Source organism: Schistocerca nitens, chromosome 5 (assembly GCF_023898315.1).
Source record: "Schistocerca nitens isolate TAMUIC-IGC-003100 chromosome 5, iqSchNite1.1, whole genome shotgun sequence".
Taxonomy (NCBI): Eukaryota; Metazoa; Arthropoda; class Insecta; order Orthoptera; family Acrididae; genus Schistocerca; species Schistocerca nitens.
Genome location: NC_064618.1, coordinates 100,132,819 through 100,155,231, shown reverse-complemented (window position 1 = coordinate 100,155,231; position 22,413 = coordinate 100,132,819). Strand labels below are relative to the sequence as shown.

The following is a 22,413-nucleotide window of genomic DNA, read 5'->3' as shown; positions in this document are numbered from 1 at the left end:
GCGGGGTCACCACTATGGGAATGGGATCAGTAATCAGGATATAGAAAACTTAATTCCTATATATGTCGTGGCTCATATATATTTACACTTGACACCGTGTCTGTACAGAATGAAGTATAACAAAGATCTGATTAAAGTAAAGTTAAGATGGAGGCTCAACAGAGCACTTAAGAGTTCACAGATATTAAGTTTTGTGATCAATACGAACTATCGACACCACAGTATCTTGTTCTTCTTTTGTAGATTTATCTCTGCACCTAGGGGGATTATTAAATTCCTTTTTTTCAGGGTAATGGGCTTTTCCATCCACTCTTATATCTGCAGAACATCCATTGTGTTGCCTTTTCTTCAAGTGAGCATGGTCAGGGATGTTTGATGGTCTGCCACACTTCCTTTGCAGGCTTCCCAATTCTATAACTGTTGCAGCAACTGATGCCTTGAATTCCACAACAGAAATCTCTTTTGTAAAGAATCCATGCATTTACTAGTGCAACATTATAAAAGTGGAAAAATATTCTCAAATAAAACTTCTTGCTTTTCATTGTGTGAGGGTAGCGTCCAACCATCCTGTCAGTCATGGCTACTCCGCCCACGAATTTGTTGTAGCATGCTACAGCATATGGCCTCTCTATATCTATGTAAGATGGTTCTTCACGTCCCATCTTTTGACAGTATCGGTTGGTGTCCCTCCAGCAAAGGTAGATAACCATGCGGACAATGTTTCTATACACCCATTGCACAATTGTAATATTGTCATTTGAAGTAACAATAGACATTGAACCTTGACGTGATTTCATTAGAGCTTTGCTGTTGGTCAATTTACTCTGTGCATCTTTCAGTCCGTTCGACTTATAGGTCCCAATACATGAATTTTCTTTTGCTTCAGATACAAAAGCAATGGGACTGTTGTGAATAAATTGATAAATTGTCAATAATAATCTTGTGATTCTTTCCTTCCAGACCCTGGCACAATTTTACAACAGCGTTCCCAATAGGACTAAAGTTAGGGCTCAGTGCGTTATTCTGTTCCTGCCTTTTCCCTTGGTACATCTTACAAAATGTCACATATCCATCTGAGCCAGAGTGTACCCTTGCTCTGAATCCACACTTTTTGAGTTTAGACTTTATATACTGTTTTATCCTGCTTCTACCCTTGAAGGGGATAATTATTTCATCTATTGATTGATATTCAGTAGGAGTTACTGTCCCTGAAAATGTCTCTTTCAGTATGTCCAAAATGAGTTTCACCTTCACAAACATTTCAGTGTTGTTTTCAGGGATTTCATCACTGCCTACAAAATGTAAATACATTTTTATTTTCTCAAATCTCTTTAGTGACATAATGTCAGCAATAAGATCCATTCTCAAAGCTGGGTTAGTTGACCAGTACATATGATAGTTTGGGTACTTTATATATGTCATAATCAAATTAATCACTAAGGAGCAATGAATTTCACTTACTGAGAAAGAGAAATTGCATTCACCATTTGAAAAAGCATACCGTGTTGTCTCTCTATCACGTCCAGTGCTTCAGGAGTGAACATGTTGCAGTAGCAAAAATATGGTGTCTTTGTACTGAAGGATCACCATTACTTTTGTAAACACCACAGAATGCAGGAATGTTACCAATGAAGTCATTGTCCTTGTTTGGATACCATATAATACAGGAAGATGTTGGAGAATTCGAAACTGTGGAACTTGTACTTGTAGTTGCACTATTGGTTTGCACTGTTATTGACTGAATTGCACTATCAACATCTAAATCACCACTAGCAACAATGTCATCACCAACAACACTATCATCATCAGAATCATCATCAGGAATATCACTGTCTTCATCAATTGTAATTATGTCCAAATCAGAACAATTGGCATCATCAACAGAATCTAAAATGAGTAAAATTTCCTCTGGGCTCAATGTTTTCCTTTGATTCATTTTTAATAATGTTGTAAGAGAAACTGTAACATAAATGAAAGTAACAAAATGACAAAAACGGTATTTTATAATTGAGACACTGGTGGTTATGTTGTATTTCAGGTTATGTTACCTATTGCACTGTGTCCGCAAATGTGTATGTTTGTAAACAGTCAATTTATACAAAATAGTTCCCAGATATCACTGTTTCAACAGTAACATTATGATAATAAATGTTCAAAGCACACAATAAAAAATTGTAGACGAAAAATTCTCTTGCAGAAAAGTGTAAATTATGATGCACGTACTGAACAACAGGCTGCCGCTGACTATCTACAAGTATAAAAACATCTCTCTCCATAAGATAATGAACTACGAACAAGGTAGCCAACTTACAGGAACACAATGGTCACAAATGTAACCACTGCCCATTACAGGACCTCATTTTCTTCAATATATTCAGCACTAGGTTTATGGTCACATATGTGCCAATATCCCTGAAGAGATTAAAAATAAATTTCACTGATACTCAGTCTTGTTTACTTTAAAAATTTACATGTATCTATCTACTTACCTCATGTATCTATCTACTTACCTAGAACTGATTACTGGACTATGAAGCGTGACATAATATAGTATTATTGTTTTGTATTTTAAATTATTAATTCCATTATTATTGCAAATCTGTAATTTACAACTGGAATGTGTTCAGTTTTTCATATTGCTTTTACGGACCATGATGTGTGGTCACCTTTCACTTTAAATTTGTTCCTAAGACATTGTTTCAATAGTTTTAATAATTTTTTAACCTTCCCATTGCTGTCAGGCAATGTAGCTTGTGTGTGAATCTGAAAATTTCACTTTCACCAAATATTGCCATAAAAATTTTATGTTGAGTCTAATTGATTCACCATATATCAAAACGAAAATTCACTCAATAAAACTAAAAGAATAATTCACCATATCTCATGTAAGGGTCTAAAATCATGTTCTTAACATATGTACAATGTATGCAACATGTCACTATCACAGGGGATGTTGCCTGGCACACTGAAATATGCTATTGTCAGATTGTTTACTGAGAAAAATAGTAAGACAGATACTTCTGACCAGATCACTACTTACCTTCTTTTTAAAGATGTGGTGTCACCGCCAGACACCACACTTGCTAGGTGGTAGCCTTTAAATCGGCCGCGGTCCGGTAGTATACGTCGGACCCGCGTGTCGCCACTGTCAGTGATTGCAGACCGAGCGCCGCCACACGGCAGGTCTAGAGAGACTTCCTAGCACTAGCCCCAGTTGTACAGCAGACTTTGCCAGAGATGGATCAATGACAAATACGCTCTCATTTGCCGAGACGATAGTTAGCATAGCCTTCAGCTACGCCGGCCGAAGTGGCCGTGCGGTTAAAGGCGCTGCAGTCTGGAACCGCAAGACCGCTACGGTCGCAGGTTCGAATCCTGCCACGGGCATGGATGTTTGTGATGTCCTTAGGTTAGTTAGGTTTAACTAGTTCTAAGTTCTAGGGGACTAATGACCTCAGCAGTTGAGTCCCATAGTGCTCAGAGCCATTTGAACCATTTGAACCTTCAGCTACGTCATTTGCTACGACCTAGCAAGGCGCCATTACCAGTTTATTTTGAGATTGTAATTATGTATCATCAAGAGCGATGTTCTCCAATTATGGATTAAAGTTAAGTATTCCAAGAGCTCCCTACTTTATTTATTAGACTCAACTCCTTTAACTGTTCCAGACCTCACGCCAGCCTGCGTGAGCTTAAACGTGTGCATTTCGGCCTCCTCTAGCAACACGGTGTTGGCTCTTCTGCCAACACATCATATGGCGACGAGTGTAAAAACGGTCTTCTTCTTTATACTTGCTTAAATTACTTGTATCATGGCTTCGCCACAATCTCCAGACGTACTGTCCGAATTTTATTGCTTGCAGAATCAGCAGACGCAGGCCTTATTGGATGCCCCTGGACAGCTCGTCCAGGGACAACGTGCAATGCAAAACGATGCAGCAGCCGCCGCTCCACCGCTACCGAATCCACAACATGCTGTTGCACCACCTTTTCGTCCTTTTGATGCGGCACTGGAAAGCTGGACAGAGTGGTCACGCCAATTTGGATTCCATCTCGCCGCCTACAGAATTCAAGGTATTGAGCGGCAGCCTTTTTTGCTTTCTTGTGTAGGAGTGTCCACCTACCGTGAGATAGTGAAATTGTTTGCCCGACGCGACGTAGCAACTCTGTCCTACGACGAAATTTTGTCTGCATTAGATGTATATTTCAAAGAATCAGTCAGTGTAGTTGCAAAAAGGTATACTTTCTTTCGTACAAAACGTACGGCCAGTCAGACTAATAGGGAGTCGGTTGCAACTTTGAATGGCCTTACTAGGGATTGTGCTTTTGAGTGTGAATGTGGACTCCCTTATTCAGATACTATGGTGCGTGATGCAATTGCACAGAACGTTTCTGATGTTCGTATAAGGGAACAGATTTTGAAACTAGTCAATCCCTCCCTGCGACAAGTGATGGACATATTGGATAGGCAAGACAGACTTGACTTTGCTCAGGAATCATTTGAAACTTCACCGGCCGTGTGTCACATTAACCGGCCCGTCGGGCGCGCTGCACGAAACAGTAAACAGCCCTCGCGCCCGTCCGCGCAGCTGCCACCAAGCTCTCCGCTACGTGTGTCACGCAAGCAAGCAAATGCAGTGCTAAAGTCATGCCCGCGGTGTGCTACTAGACATTCGCGTGAGAATTGCCTGTCACGCCAGGCTATTTGCTTTTTCTGTAATAGAAAAGGACATGTTCAAAGTGTTTGCCAGAAAAAGCTCAGAACGGACACTCACAACCATTCCAGGCCCTTTGCTTCGCGCCGGAATCGAACCAAGAATACTCAGGCTTGTGAACCTTCGCCCATGGAAATTCATGTAGTTAATTCCACTCCACCCAGTGCCACTCTCTCTAACAGTGACTGTGTTCGTCCCACAAATAGTGTGCGTCGACATCGCCGGAAATCGCGTCAAGTCGCAAGTGATTCTGTACCAGTGTCAGTTCACGTTGCACGAGACAGTCGCTCTTGTCATCAGCAGGACAATAAACTTTTTGTAGATTTGGTCATAAATGGCAACGTGATACCATTCCAGCTCGATACCGGAGCTGCAGTTTCACTAATCAATAATGACACGTACAAACAACTGGGCACACCTCTGTTGCGTGCTGCAAATGTTAAGTTAAATAGTTATTCAGGACAAGCTATCCCTGTGTTAGGACAGTGCAGCCTTCTTGCAACATACAAGGGACAAACAAAAGTTGTGTCATTTTACGTACTTCGTTCTTCTTCTGCAGTGAACTTGTTTGGTTTAGATTTATTTCAGTTGTTTAACTTGTGTATTGTCAATCAGGTCCTATCAGTGAACCAGACTGTGCCTTCAGCCAGTGTTTCTCGTCTCTGTGAAGAATTTGCAGACATTTTTGCACCGGGCCTTGGTTGCGCTAAGAACTATAAAGCACAGTTGGAACTGAAAGTCAATGCGCAACCGAAATTTTTCAGAGCGCGCAATGTTCCCCACGCATTGCGTGATGAGGTCGCAAGAACATTACACGATTTGGAATCACAAGATGTAATTAAACGTGTGCAGGCTTCTCTCTGGGCCTCACCCTTAGTAATTTTGCCAAAACCTTCCGGAAAATTGAGACTTTGTGTGGACTTCAAGGCCACAGTGAATCCACAACTAGTGATGGCAACTCTTCCTTTACCCCGCCCAAAAGATCTTTTTGACAAACTGTGCCCGGGGAAATATTTTTCGAAGTTGGACCTAGCAGATGCGTACTTGCAAATACCGGTGGACGAAGACTCCCAGCGCGTTTTGGTGGTTAACACATGTGGTGTCACTGCCAGACACCACACTTGCTAGGTGGTAGCTTTTAAATCGGCCGCGGTCCGGTAGTATACGTCGGACCCGCGTGTCGCCACTGTCAGTAATTGCAGACCGAGCGCCACCACACGGCAGGTCTAGAGAGACGTCCTGGCACTCGCCCCAGTTGTACAGCCGACTTAGCCAGAGATGGATCACTGACAACTACGCTCTCATTTGCCGAGACGATAGTTAGCCTAGCCTTCAACTACAATTGCTACGACCTAGCAAAACGCCATAATCCTTTGCCATATATATTGTGGTTATAACATGTATCATCAAGAGCGATGTTCTACAAATGTGGATTAAAGTTAAGTATTCCAGAAGCTACGTACTTTTCTTTATAGCATTCATTACGTATCCTGTTTCAGACCTCACGCCAGCCTGCGTGAGTTTAAGCGCGTGCCTTTCGGCTTCCTCTCATTGTGTCTAGGCTGTCTTGTCTAGACACAACAACACGCATCTTGGTTTGTATCGATTCAAAAGACTGCCATTCGGGTGTGCATCCGCCCTTGCATTGTTTCAGCAATATCTGCAAACTGTTTGTGTCTCAGTCCCTACTGCAGCAAACTATCTGGACGATATTGTGATCTCCGGAAAGACGGAAGAAGAACATGTAGCCAATCTGAGGTCGTTATTTCAGGTCTTGCGACAAAATGGTCTTCGCTTGCGGAAGGACAAATGTGTGTTTTTTGCTCGTGACTTACCCTATCTGGGACTTGTAATCAATGCCCAAGGCATACATCCCAGTCCATAGCACCTCCGTGCCATACAGGACTTGCCCTCGCCGCAGAATTTGAAGCAGCTACAGAGTGTGCTGGGAAAAATCAATTACTATAACAGATATGTGCCACATGCCTCTTCCATTTCAGCTCCGCTACATCGCTTACGCTGTAAAGGTGTTCCGTTCGTCTGGACGACGGAATGTGAACGCGCCTTTCGCCAGTTGAAATCGGCGTTGCTTTCAAATACTTGCCTTACGCCATTCGATCCCCAGAAACCCCTTTTGTTGATGGTGGATGCATCGGATTTCGGGATCGGTGGTGTGCTTGCGCACAAAGATGGATCGCATGATCGCCCTATTGCCTTTGCGTCCAAATTGCTCTCGTCTGCGCAAAGAAATTATTCACAGATAGAGAAAGAAGCTTTGGCTCTCGTATTTGGTGTTACTAAGTTTCATGATTTCTTGTCTGGTCGTCACTTTACCATCATCACAGACCACAAACCTTTGACATCGCTTTTTCATCCGAACAAGCCTGTACCTCCACGTACGGCGCAGAAATTCATTCGCTGGTCTATTTTCCTCTCACAGTACCGCTACGATATCTTGTATCGGTCCACTGCTAAGCACGGAAACGCCGATGCGTTGTCCCGTTTGCCTGTTGCTGAGGATAGAGCATTCGATTCTTCCGAACTTGCTTGCATGTTCATTGATTCGGAAACCGATGATGTGGTCGAATCGTTTCCGATTGATTTTCGTCGTGTGGTTACAGCCACAGCTGCTGACCCTGTCCTTGCTACCGTTTTGCGTTTTGTTGCTACGCAATGGCCCTTGCCAAAGTCACGGATCGAGGATCCGTTGGTTCGCCGATTTTTTGCTCACAAGGAGAGACTTTTTGTTCGACGTGGTGTTTTGTTGTTGGGTTCTGATAATGATCAGTCCAGGGTCGTGGTCCCACGTTCATTACAGTCCTCTGTCTTACGGCTTCTCCACCAAGGACATTGGGGTATAGTGTGCACGAAACAACTTGCTCGTCAGCACTGTACTTGGTTCGGAATCGATGCTGCGATTACGAATATGTGCTCTTCTTGCATGGCGTGTGCCGACCAACAATCCGCCCAACCGCGGAAATTCTTTGCATGGCCGACAGCCACTTCCCCTTGGCAACGCTTACACATCGATTTTGCTGGTCCATCCTGGAATGCTCGATGGTTGGTTGTGGTCGATTCTTTCGGTAATTTTCCTTTTGTTGTCCGGATGTCTTCCACGACGTCATCTGCCACCATCCAAGCGTTATCCGCTATCTTTTGCATTGAAGGTCTTCCACAGACTATTGTTTCTGACAATGGCCCACAATTCATGTCCGCCGACTTTCAGTCATTCTGCAGGGCCAATGGTATTCAACATCTGACATCCGCGCCGTTTTCGCCTCAGTCAAACGGTGCCGCTGAACGATTGGTTCGGACTTTCAAGTCACAGATGTTGAAGCTGAAAAAGTCGCATTCACGGGAGGACGCGTTATTGTCTTTTTGTCCTCGTATCGCTCTCAGCCCCGAGATGGTCGCTCGCCGGCTGAGTTGCTCCACGGTCGTCCTCCTCGAACCCTGATGTCTTTGCTGCATCCGCCGCATCAGGTTCCTGTGCAGCGGCAGACACCTGCTTTTGCCCCAGGCGACGTTGTATACTATCGCAACTATCGAGGTTCACGGCGTTGGCTTGCAGGGCGCATTCTTCGCTGCCTCGGCCGTGCTATGTATTTGGTTTTGGGGGCCTCTGGTGAAGTGCGTCGGCATCTCAATCAGCTGCGCCTCTGCCGTCGCACGGGATCTGCCGCTCCCCGTCTGCTTTCAGCGACGGTGCCGTCCGGTCAGCGCCATGGGGACCCATCTACTGGCTCGCCTCAGCCCCAGGTGTTACCGACGCTGCCTTCCATTTTGCCCCATGGCGACGCGCCGCCGCCGCCGCATGTTCTCCCGCCGGCGACACCCGCAGTGGACGCGTCGCTGCAACTGCCGGGCGCCTCCCTGGGTCACGCGCCGCCGATCGCTTCCCGTGACCAGCTGTCCTCCGACATGGAACTCTTGCCCGCTCCGGACCAGATGTCGTCTTCGCCCATCGGGTGCCCCGTTCTGATGGAGGTCGACCCTTCGGCCCCTCCTGTCTCTCTGCGGGCGCATACACCGCATGTTGGCATGCACCCTGGACTAGGTTTTCAGGCGTTTCCTAGCTCCCCTCGGACCGAATGGCAGGGTGCGGGTGGCACAGCCTCGCCTGTTGTTAGGCTCCCCACCTCGTCGCATACGTCAACATGGGGTCCTCCCCACGGCGGGCGGAAACCTTATAACACAACCGTACGCCGATTTGCGGGGGAGGAATGTGGTGTCACCGCCAGACACCACACTTGCTAGGTGGTAGCCTTTAAATCGGCCGCGGTCCGGTAGTATACGTCGGACCCGCGTGTCGCCACTGTCAGTGATTGCAGACCAAGCGCCGCCACACGGCAGGTCTAGAGAGACTTCCTAGCACTCGCCCCAGTTGTACAGCAGACTTTGCCAGAGATGGATCAATGACAAATACGCTCTCATTTGCCGGGACGATAGTTAGCATAGCCTTCAGCTACGTCATTTGCTACGACCTAGCAAGGCGCCATTACCAGTTTATTTTGAGATTGTAATTATGTATCATCAAGAGCGATGTTCTCCAATTATGGATTAAAGTTAAGTATTCCAAGAGCTCCCTACTTTATTTATTAGACTCAACTCCTTTAACTGTTCCAGACCTCACGCCAGCCTGCGTGAGCTTAAACGTGTGCATTTCGGCCTCCTCTAGCAACACGGTGTTGGCTCTTCTGCCAACACATCAAAAGATATTGGGAAAAATTATGTATGTATGAATGATAATACACCACATTCAAAAGATATTGGGAAAAATTATGTATGTATGAATGATAATACACCACATTCAAAATAAGATACTTAATCTCAATTTGAATTTCAAAAGGGCCTTTCCACTGGGCATGCTATTTTTTAATTCATAAATAAAATCATACAAAATTCAAATGACAAAATATTACCAGCTGAATTTTCTCTGACTTGTCTAAAGCATTTGACTCTTCAGTTAGCAGAACCTTACTACAGAATCTCCAATATTAAGACACTAGAGATCTTGGGTAACTGCTTTTCATCCTGTCTAACTAAAAGGGTGCGGAAGGTTGCATTAAGAAACTAAAGGAGTGTATGCAATGAAACAGCATCTTCGGAATGTATGATGTAATGAAAATAAATGTGTAATTCAGCTGGAGAAATAAACTATAAATTTCAAATTTTAACAAAGTTGTGGGAGCTTTCATGATTATTATATCATTGTACATTGTACTTTTGAGAAGCACAAATGGTTCCCTTTGCTAATGATCCAAGTATTTGAAGCAAGCCTAAGGGACCAACTTCAACACTTGAAAATGCAAATAATATTTTCTTTAAAATAAATAACTGGTTCTCTGCAAATAGGCTGTCACTGAATTTAGATAAAACTCAATACGTGCAATTCAGCACTGCACAAAGTTTGATCACACCATTCGAAACCTTGCATGAGAGTAAATCAATAAGTGAAACAGAATATTGTAGAGTCTTAAGTGTTTACATTAATAAAATCCAGTACTGGAAGTCACATATTACAGATATTCTTAAAGATTTAAACTCTGTAGCTTTTGTGTTACAGATAACATCAGATTTTAGAGATGAAAATGTCTAAAAGTAAGCTCATTTTTGCTACGTATTTCACTAATGTCTTATGGTGTCTTATGGCATCAGACTCCAAGGCAATTTGTCACTGAAGAAAAGCATGTTTCTTACAGAGAAGTGTGTAATAAGGATAATATGTGATTTGACTCCAGAACTTTAAAGAGTGGGACTTACTGGCAACATTCTCACAGTACATTAATCCCTTATCGGAAAAATGACAATCAGTCATAGTTGGGAAATAACAGTAACATTCAAAAATATACTGCCTGATAAAAATGTGAAGCACCCAGAAAGGAAGGAGAGAATGAAATGAAACCTCATGGGTTGAGATGATGTACAAAGTTATTTCAGTGATTATAAAATATGTCAAATTTAGAAAGAAACTAACTTATGAGTATGATGTTTATAAAGCTGTTGTATTCTCTTCCAGAGTGAACATTCCCACAACTGTTATAAATGGTCCTTCATATCCTGGTTACTGGCACTTGGATGGAGTTGACATCCAAGATGGTCCCACACATGTTCTATTGGGCTCTGGTCTGAGGAACTCACTGGCCATGGGAGTACCCAGACATCATGCAGGCAGTTGAAAGAGACCAGTGCTACAGGTGAATGAACAGTGTTCTGTTGAAAAATGGTCACTGGCTGCTGCTGTTCTCCTACTAGTGGTGTGCAATGACACAGAATGTTGTTTGGAGTCCATTGCACATGCAGATGGGAAGGGGTTTTGATGTGCTTGGTGTACAATATGACGATCTTCCCTTGTGGCGGTCAGACAGGTTTGACCAGAACATTGACGACAAATATGCTTGCTTGCACGTTCCTGTGCAGTCCAACATCAGACTACTGTCACATCCAAATGCCCCAAATACTGGATATTGCATGATTCAGTTCATGATTACAGAATAATCAGCCAGTTTTCCATAAGGACAGTATGGTATGAACTGTGTGACTTTTAAGCTTGGTTATCACAAATTTTGTGCATATGGGGTCCTGAAGATTCTGGCTGATGTCTACAAAGTGAAGATGTTGGGAGCTGCATTAACATTTCTGATGTGGTACAGAGCAGATGAAGATGAATTCTTCTATCACATCATGACAGTGGATGAAAAATGGGTTACATACTAGTATGTCAGAAACCAGTCAGTGAAGTGTGGTCACACAAGCTTGCCACACAGGCCTCTACTAAAGTGTAGCCAAACATTTTCTGCACAAAAATCGATGACAATTTTTTGGGAGCTTTTATGGGAAGAGCCACTACAGAAAACTCTAACATTTATTGCAAAATGCTGAACAATCTCAGCACTTTCAACTTGAAATAGTTTGATCATGCTCCATGTAACCCTTATTTGTTACTGAGTGATTTTCACCTGTTTCCAAAGATATAAAAATGGCTAGGGTCACAGTTTTTTGAAAGTGATGAGGAGATAAAGGAGAGTGTCAGAACATGGGCTAGCTCACAGGTGGCAAAATTCTATAATGAAAACATGGAAAACTCATGCCTTAATGTAGGAGGCATCTATGTAGAATAAAAAATTATATCTTGCTTTCTGAATAGCCCTTGTAGCATTATTATTTTTCATTTTAACTTATATTAATCCATTTATTATTGCAGATCTGTAATTTCCAATTGCAGTTTGTTTAATTTTTATAGTACCTTTATGGACCAATTTGCATGATTGCCATTCCTCTTAAATCTGTTTCTAAGACATTGTTTCAGTAGTTTTAATAATATTTTAATTTTCTCACTGTTGTCAGGCAATAGTTAAGCTTGTGTGTGCACCTCAAACAGCTTTAATTTTTCAAAATTTCAATTGTCATTTCGATCAAATAATACCATAAGCATTTATGTATGTTGAGTCTCATTACTTTATCATATATTGAAAGGAAAATTCACTGGAGAAAATTAAAAATTCACTATACACTTAATTTATATTGCTTTTACTGTTATGCTATTACCTGATAGTTGAGGAACTTGGCTCCATTCAGGTAAAGGAATACGGCAGTAATTGACCTGTCCATCTGGGCAACATATACGGGGCCAGCAGTCTTCATCAGTGGTACAGTTTTTAATTGGAAAAGGCTCAACCATTTGTTCTTTGGGGCACTTTCGTGGCACACCATTACGAAAAGCTGAAAAACAATACATTCAGATCTTGAATCCTGTTTCTTGTTTGGTACATGAGCATCATACAGTTTGTGGGGGTTAAGGATTAATATTAAAAGCAATTGAAAATTATTAAATGAGTCTTTGTTAAAACTGTGACTCTTTTCTACTTTGTGTCTCTTATTTATGCACACCTAAACACAAGATAATGTGACTGGTACAATAGGTAACCTTATTGGCATTAGAAACACAAAGAAACATTTGCAATCAAATGATACGACCAGCTGCCTTTTTACTTCTAGGTTTGATTGCTGTGACCAATTTCTGTGACCAAGGCCATTTTCCAGTCATTATGTCATTGTGGGAGTAAATGTTTGTATCTCCATATACTTCTACAACAATAAATAAAATAGATGTATAACCACCGAAAAATGCCCTTGGTGGTCAAGATTGATTTTGGTAATCTAAAACAAAAATAAAAGTGCAAGTGGTGCTGTCATTTGGTTCCAAGTAATACTACAGTCATGGAAATTGCATCACCATGTTCCATATGCTGGACACAAAACGAAGAAATATACTTTAACACACAACTATTTGGAACCATAGAGCAGAACAGTTTTTGGTGACTGTGATATTAATATTTGAATGATGAAAAAGTAAAACAACTGAAATAAATAATACAAAATGTAAGACAATGAGCATCTTACATAAAATGTTCAAAAGTTTTTTTCCTAAAATGTTTGTGAGTAAGAGGTTTAAAACCACTTACGTTTATGAATAGGCTCTGGCTTTGGTCTAGGAATTCCCTTCAGACATCGTCTTTTACCTTGAACCTCACAGCATTGTAGTTTGAATGCTTTACAGTCACCATCATTTTTGCATGGAAGACTGAATAGAGGTATATTGGTGGTTGCAGAGGGACATATTAGACTGGTAGTGTTGTTGGTCTGTTCTGAAACATAAAAGGAGAATATTTTCATTGGTAAGCACAAGACAGCCCCTGACAAGGTGATCATTTTATTAACATTCTTAAAATGATTTTATAACTAAACTAAGTTCTCTAGTTGTTAAGACCGAGCGAGGTGGCGCAGTGGTTAGCACACTGGACTCGCATTCGGGAGGACGACGGTTCAATCCCGTCTCCGGCCATCCTGATTTAGGTTTTCCGTGATTTCCCTAAATCGCTTCAGGCAAATGCCGGGATGGTTCCTTTGAAAGGGCACGGCCGATTTCCTTCCCCATCCTTCCCTCACCCGAGCTTGCGCTCCGTCTCTAATGACCTCGTTGTCGACGGGACGTTAAACACTAATTTCCTCCTCCTCTAGTTGTTAAGTAACATTAAAATATACAGAAATGTTGTTGTGCAGCTATGTAAAAATAGGCCTTATTGAAAGGTGAGAGACACTGATTTTATGACAGTGCAATGGGTGGCACTTTCATCTTGGTGATGACAAAGAAGAAGGAAGCTATATTTTATTTATCATTCCATGTAGGCTTTCACGGCCGGCGTCTTCATCAATAAACACTTCCGGGCTAAGTTGCCGTGGTCGATCCGTAAAACTTCTTCTCCCTAACGTTTCGTTCTCAACTACGGAGAACATCTTCGGAGGTGAGTCAACGACTGGCTGCTAGGAGCTGGGGCCACCGCTTATATGGATATCGTAGAGGGCGCCACCGCACGTCACGTGGCGTCGATGTGCAGCTATCTCTGGCTATCGTCTGTTCTCTCGATTACAGGCAATCGATTGTCACGTGATTGATGCAACGTCGACCGCCATATCTTATCCAATTTTAATCCTTCTTCTTTACGATTAAAATTGTATTGATGTTTGTGGATTTCAATTGCCTCTCTACACATACGTGTATAATAATGCGAAGTCCTCGCTAGCACGCTGGTTTCACCAAATTTTATTTCGTGATCTCCATCCTTAAAAACATGTTCCGCTACTGCCGATTTGTCGATATGTCCCAAGCGACAGTTTCTTTTGTGCTCCATCAACCGTGTATTGATGCTTCTTTTTGTAGTTCCTATGTAAACCCTGCCACAACTGCATGGAATTTTATATACCCCTGGGGTGGCTAGGGGGTGACGAGCATCTTTTGTTGATCTTAGGCATTCACTAATTTTCTTAGTAGGTCTGAAAATGGTCTCTACGTGAAACTATATTTATCTGTATAAATTTAATATTTTTACATTAAAGATGCCACCTTAATACTCAGAATTAGTTTATTCAATACTTTACTGAGTACTAGAAATTGATAGAATAAACACCGAAAGGAAGACCACAGTAAGAAATATGTATACCAATCAAATACTTAGGAGAATGTAGATATTATACATGCATCAGAGATCCAACAAGATCCCCAGCACTAATCTCACATGAAAAGAAATGTAATTAGTAGAAAACTGGAAAAAAATTCAGATCATCTAGTGAGAATGTGAGAAAGGGGCTAAATTCATTAGTCCCCTTCATCTTGCTGGAACAGAGTGAATAAGTACAAGCTTAGTAATCATTTTTATTAAAAAGAAAAAGCACAATAAATTTCCTTGAAAGTAAATATGTGTGAACATGCATCTATTACCCTGATTAAACATATAGAAAGACCTTATCATTCTCACGGTTCACATTCACAGTGTCTATAATTTCATGGCAGATGCATCACTGTTATGTTACGTATTTTTGATGATAAATAAAAGTGGTTTACACCACATCGTACTGTCTGCTCTGTAGCAAACTATATACCAAGGAAGATTTTATCACTTAACCTGTGTGACAGCTCATATATGTATGTCACATTCCATTAATAATCTTTTATTGACATTATCTTCCTTATACATGATCCAGTCACATTGATATGATCATTGCCTATTTTCAGCATCAACATGCAATAACCACTCACAGATGGCAGGTGGCAGCACTATCTGTGTAGGGCATATAAAGCCTGTCAGGGAATGAGGAACACAGTGCAGTCATTGTCTTATTGCGGAAATGGAGCAATTTATCTGACATCCAAAGGAGCGTAATCATTGGCTTTTGGGCCAAGGATGGAAGCATTTCCAAAATGGCTTAGTTTTTAAACCTTTTCTTGTACTGCCATGCACAAAGTATACTGTGCATCACAAAATTGCACTATCCAAAACTGGTGCAAGGCAACTGCAGTACACCATGGGCCACAGATGACAAGGGTAAATGACAGCTGTGGAGATGTCTAAGGTGAACAGATGTGCAACTGTAGAGTAACTGACCACCCACATGAAACAAGGGCTATCAACAGCATCTCCTCAACAACAGTTCAGCGAACTTTGCTTTGTATGGGCATCCACAGCAGCTGCTTGGTTCTTGCACCCATGCTGACTGCTATACATTGGTAATGATGGCTGAAATTTGCACACCAATATAGTAACTGAATGTCTGTTGAATGGCAACAAGTGGCATTTTCAGATGAGTCACGTTTTATGCTCCATAGGACTGAAAGCAAACACACTGCAACAATTACTGAAAGAGGTCAGGCTGGAGGAGAGAGCATTATGGTCTGGGGAATATTTTTGTGGCATTCCATGGTTAATCTTGTCATTCTGGAAGACACAGTGGATCAACACAAGTATGCATCTATCCTTGGGAACAGTGTACATACCTACATTCAGTTTATTTTTCTTCAGCATGATGGCAATTACCAACAGGACACTGCAATCTGTTACATAGCTCACAGTGTATGTGCATGGTCTGAAGAGCACCAGGATGAGTTTACCATAGTCTCATAGCCACCAAACCCCCCAGATTTAAACCGAATCAAGAATCTGTGGGGCCACCTCAATTGGGTTATATGTGCCACAGATCCTCAACTGAGTAACATAGTGCATCTGGCCATGGAACTGGAGTCAGAATAGCTCAACATCCCTGTTGGTTCCTTCTGGAAACTCACTGACTCTCTTCCTACACATCTTGCTTCAGTCTGTGCTGCAGAAGGTAGTTGTTCAGGCTTTTGACAGGTGAGCACATTAATTTGATTGGGTAAAATGTGACCGGATAGTGTATGTACTTTAATAAAATCCATGATTCACTTCACACATGTCACTGCAGAATTAGAAATTGTCTAATATATAGCAGCTATTAAAAGGTAAAACAATCACTAATGTAAATTTCTCCAATTGCTAATAACCAGAGTGTAAATGCTAGTCTTTCTTCACATTATGTTAGTCATTGGGAATTGGTGTTCTACTTTTAAATTACATTAGCTGTCGTGAGCAGCCAGCAAAAATTGCCAATCAACATCTATACAAAGTTTTGGCCTAATGGCAAGGAAAATATGTTAAGTGTACCTCAATGCAATTCACATATACATAGAAACTGATATGCATAGAAACTGATATACATAGAAACTGAGATACCTAAGTCCTTCCTTTCCTACACCAAATTGTACGTTTCTGTTCTTCATATCAACTGGAGGAAAAAGTTTGTGTAGTGACAGTGGCAATGAACAATGTACCAAAAATCCTGACTGTATGGGTATGAGTGTGGAGGGGTTTTGAGGGGGTGTGGGAGGTGAGGGAGTGGGAGGGGGGAGATGGGTATTTAAAAGTCTTTTTCTACATGTTTTTCTTGATTATCTAAAAGATTGCAGCTCCTAGCAAAAATCTTACCCAATACAAAATAAAACTACATGAAATTTCCTGCAAAAAGGTCCTAATTATAGTTTCTCTAGAATTAATAATTTCCACACTGCAGGGGATGGAAAAATTCCAGATTGTTAAAAATTGTGTCTTAATGGTATAAAATTAACATATATTATTAAATTAAGTGGGTTAAGAACAAATTTTAAATGTTTGTACCACAACTAGGTGCACTAGAACTGTAATAAGGGATAAACTGTGTTCTGAGGGTGTCAGAGGGTGGAAAGGTTGGGGTGGAGGCTAGTAACCAATTATGACCAGTGCTAATACACTCAAACTGATAATTAAGATAATTATTTTATATATGTAAACTAGGAGAAAAACAGCTATTCTGAAAACAAAGCCACTGTTGCTTCTTCTATACTATGCAGTTTCCATTATTATCTGATATCCTGCAACAAACAAACCATTTTAACTTTACACAGACCACCACCAACAATCTACATACTGGTAAATCTAAATACTAGATCTATCCGACACAAACATTAGAGTCAGGCAGAACTTACATTCCTAACTCCCAAGTATTCAGACACATTCTAGACGAAGTGGCTAATGATGTACTCCTTCACATTGTGTTGAAATCTTTGGGGATTTTCAGTTTCCTACCTGATGGCCACTGGCAATCTGTTAAAACTCTATTGTGAACTCTAGAGAGGGGTGCATAGTTTACATGGAAAGTATTTCTTTATGTACGGCAGTTGTGAATTACTGGGTTCATCCTAAATTTACTCTAGTTCATACAATGTAAGGTTTCGTGGCTGGTACTGACATCACTAAAAACTTTTTTTCTCCTTAGGTGTAACGCCCCATGAGCTTATGCCATAGGGAACAACTATGTTAAAGTATGCAAAGTATGCTGACAACAATATCTGCAGGTGAACAAAGCAATAGAGACTTGTGAGTGCAAAGTAGGCAGAACTGAGCTTTTTCATTAACTTTTCCATGTATATGAGGACACTACTATTAAAAGAGGCACAAGACAGTAGTAAACGCAAAAAGACACACCTTGAGAGTGTGTTTCCTTCCACAACTGGCATCAATCTTAAATGTTTTTGCATGTGTGCCTATCCATTCAACAAACCCACTACACTTTGAGTGGTGTCTTTACTCATCCAGTTATTTGGTCTCCATCTATACCTACATCTACATCCATACTCCACAGTCCACCTTGTGGCGCATGGCAGAGGGTACCCCATACCACTACTAACCATTTGCTTTCCTGCCCCACTTGCAAATAGAACGAGAGAAAAATTACTATCTATATAGCTTCATACGAGCCCTAATTTCTTATATATTATCTTCATGTTCCTTACATACAATTTATGAGGCAACAGAATCATTCTGCAGTCAGCTTCAAATGCCAGTATTCCAAATTTTCTCAATAACGTTTCTCAAAATGAACGTCACTTTCCATCCAGGGAGTCCCATTTGAGCTCCTGAAGCATCTCCATAACACTTGCGAGATGTCTGAACCTACTAGTAACAAATGTAACAGTTCCGGGGCACCAGTGACAGATACAGAAAAACCACAAGGAGGGGGCACTAAAGATATCTTCAGCTACCTTTACTTTTACCGTAATAAAAAATAATCAAGTCACATGCAAAGTTTAAGAAAGTTTTATTTCAACTGATTATACACATACACAACACAATGCCATCTTATGATATAAAAAAGCTACAATTGTGATTCTCTTCCTTAAATGATGAATTCTATGTGCCTCTTCCTCCTGGCAAATTGGTTAATTACAATGTCACTAGGAAAAGCCATTAAGTCGATTCTCCTTCATTGTTGACCTCAGCCATATCTTTGTATGCTGTAATGTTGAAAAACTTCTTTCTGCTGTAATAGTAGATGCACGCAGACATGAAAATATTTTGTACGGCATGTGCAAAGTAGGATAGTCAGGTCTAGGACAGACAGACAACGCTTGCATAACAGAATCACAATCATGAAGGGCATTAATACTTGTTTGCTTGTATTGAAGAATCTCTCCCAATAGTCTCTTTTTAATCACAAAACAGTAGAACATTCGCAACTTTTCTTGAACAAATGCCAGACAGAATAACGTATTGAGATCAGTATAATGGCCACGACTTTTCTCGTAGGTATGTGTTAGCTATCTATGTGCAAGACAGAAACATTTAAAATACTATGATGCGGATGTGTGTGCTACATAGAAAAGTACAGCTGCTCAATAACTTGATTCAGTTGAGTCAACTGCCGAAAGAAGCTTGAATTTTGTGTGTATGTTTGTGTTTGTTTGTGTGTCTATCGACCTGCCAGCGCTTTCGTTTGGTAAGTCACATCATCTTTGTTTCTGGATAAATTTTTCGCCCGTGGAATGTATACCTCTATTATATCCTTATTATCATTTACGACATACAGAATAATTAATTCCTTAGTTAACAGACCATTTGCACAGTTTCTTTGGTATATAGGCTATTTATCGATGATTTGAATTTTTTTTATGTGTGCATGCTGCCTGTTTAGGGATTATTAAAACAGTACTTTACTTCCCTCATTGCCTCATCTGTTAAAAAATTAGGGGATAATGGTGACCATGACCATAATCTGCCCTGCCCGTCATCACATATTTTCTGATTTTGGCCTCTTGTATTTATTTCGCCACTATTGACTAGTTCTCTCTATATTGCACAAAGAAAGTGGCCTACCCTTCTACACTACCTAAGAATTAAAATTCTAGCTGACTTTATGACAAGCCTTCTCCAAATCTACAAATTCAGAATACATTTCCTTGCTCTCCACAAATCTGCTCTCCGTCGTTAATGGTGTGCTAAACTGTTTTTTGAGTGCCACCATACATCCTAAAATGAAACTGCTTCTCTCCTAATTTACCTCCAATTTTCCACATTTAGTGATTCTAAGGGTACCCGCCAGAGGGCAGGGGGGGCCCATGTCACACGAACACAACACTTTATTGCTTCATGTACTTTGGTACAGAAAAAACACTTGCCACTGAGTGGCTGCCCAACTAGTCCTCATCATATGAGCTTAATTGAACATCAGACTGAGGGCGAGGCTGGCCGGGCCTGACTCTGTAAGCCACCAGCCAGACAGTAGAGTGCACTACAGAGAGGCCACGTGTGCATCAGAGAGTGGGGGGCTTCTGCTGGTGCTGGAGTCATGCAGCTTCTGTGTTGTGCCTACAGCTGCACGCCCAGATTGTGGATGTGGGATCTTATGCAGGCCACCATCAGAAAAAAAAACAGTGGCACCTCCTCAGTAAGAAAGTCCTGCAGATATTTTTTCCTTTGGGTCTTAAAGGTGTGAACTATGTGCTCAGCCTCTCCATTAGATTGAGTGAAAGGAAGGGGAGCGAATATGGTGAATGCACAAATGCACACAGAAATCACAGAATGTCTGGGACAGGAACTGAGACTTGTTTTCAGAAATGAGAGTAACTGGAAGACTGTCCACAGAAAATTTTTTTGAAAGAGCCTGAATAGTAATCTTCATAATGGCCAAGGAGCACTGGACCACACATGGAAAATGCGAAAACACACCAGTGACAGCCAAAACACATTCAGAAATGGACCTGAAAATTCCACATGGATGTGTTCCCAGGGATGGGTTGCTGAAGCCCATGGGGAAAGCAAAGCCTTATGAGCTACTTGCTGACTAGCACACTGGGGACACGCAGCCACCAAATGCTCCTGCTGCTGGTCAGTGGCGGGTCAGTATACATATCTGCAAGCCAAGGTTTTGGTTAGGAAAACCCCAGTGATCTTAAAACAATAGCTATAAGACCTCCTGCTGCAAATCCTGGGAATGACCACTCTGGGAGCTGCGTCGTCTGTGGAGAGGAGGAGGATACTGTCTAAGAATGAGACACGATTGCGCATGACAAAACAGTCACAAAACGAATAAGAAGCATCCCTGGAGGACGAGATGGCCAACCCTGCTGGACGAGGTGGATGACTTGCTTGAGGTCGGGCTCAGAAGCTGCGGCCCTGGTGACTTGGGTACTACTGATCAGAAAGCCGTCTACCATCTGGTGGGAGGCTGCATCCAGTTGGGAACACACAAACACACAAGCTCCTTTCTATCAAACTCACAGTCTGAACCAACAGGCAGCTCGGATAAAGTGTTTGCATTGGCATGGCGCCAAGTGGGCGAAAATAGTTGTCATAGTGATATTTGTAGAGGAATAATGCCTAGCACTGCAACCTATGGGCTACCTTATTGGAGACATGGGTGGACATACTTCATAACGAAAGTAGCAGCTTATGGTCCTTATGAGTTGAAATCTGGCGCCATATGAGAATACGTGAAATTTGGTGGTTATACACAATGGCCAGAGCTTTCTTCTGAGACTAGCAGATCTGTACCAGATTGGGAATTTTGGATGCAAACGCCAGTGGCTGCACCAAGCTGTCTGCATTCCGATGGGCGAGGCTTCCACAGCTGAAACTGTTTGTTATGGTCAAAAGTAGCTTGGCATGGCGTCGACCTGAGGCGGTTCTTCAGCGTGGAAAAGACCTGATTGTACGCCAGTGACCAGATAACGGCAGCACCCTTGTGGAGAAGGAGATAGAGAGGGTGCGCAATGGTGGATCCCATGGGAATGAACCAGTGGTAATAGGCAGTTTGAGTCGAAAAAGCCTGCAGTTTAAGCAACGGTGAGGGACTTATCAGATATGTAATCACCTTGACGAGATCCACACAGTGTCGGACACTCTGCAGTGATACACTATGGCCCAGGAGAGGGTTGGAAAAATTTAGACTTCTGTAGATTACAACCACATCTGAAGCCCAAAATTTTTCAAAACAGGCCTGGAGGTTGCCTAGCTACAGTGGCATCCAGGTAGTTGAAACATTGCAGAATAATGGATGTGTCCTGTTCCACATTGCATTGAAAAAGTGCAGGGGCAAACACTAACCGTCGGTATCGAAATAGGCCGAAAGGCATATTACAAATCATGGTATACTCGGACGACTCATCTGAGGGTAACTGGTAATATGCTTCGGAAAGATCGAATCTGGTGAAGAACTGACCCACTGCTAACCATGTGAACAGCTCTTGTGGATGCAGCACGTGTCAATGGGGACATGTCGACCATGGACAGTGAATTCATGGTGACCTTATAATGACCGCAAAGTCGCAGTTTACCTCAGGGTTTGATAACGATAACAAGTGAAACATGAACCACGACCCCAAGAGATGCGAGCCAGACAAACTCCGCCTCGATCTGGGAGCAGAGGGCTGTTGGAATCTGCCGAGCCGACTGCTTCGAGGTTATGTAGGCTTTAAAGTCTGTGGCGCATCCTAGGACTTCCGCAAAAATATCTCGAAGTTTGTGAGGAAATT

At 41.9% G+C, this 22,413-nt stretch overlaps 1 protein-coding gene across 1 annotated transcript in view; it reads right to left on the bottom strand.

The window, feature by feature from the left end:
* The window catches only part of LOC126260297 (uncharacterized), a 145,592-nt gene that overhangs the window by 59,048 nt on the left and 64,131 nt on the right, over positions 1-22,413 (bottom strand). The window contains exons 2-3 of the mRNA XM_049957621.1: positions 13,181-13,363; positions 12,264-12,437 (exon numbers count right to left, since the gene is read on the bottom strand). Coding sequence (XP_049813578.1) covers positions 12,264-12,437; positions 13,181-13,363 — 357 coding nt within the window. The remainder of the gene's footprint in view (positions 1-12,263; positions 12,438-13,180; positions 13,364-22,413) is intronic.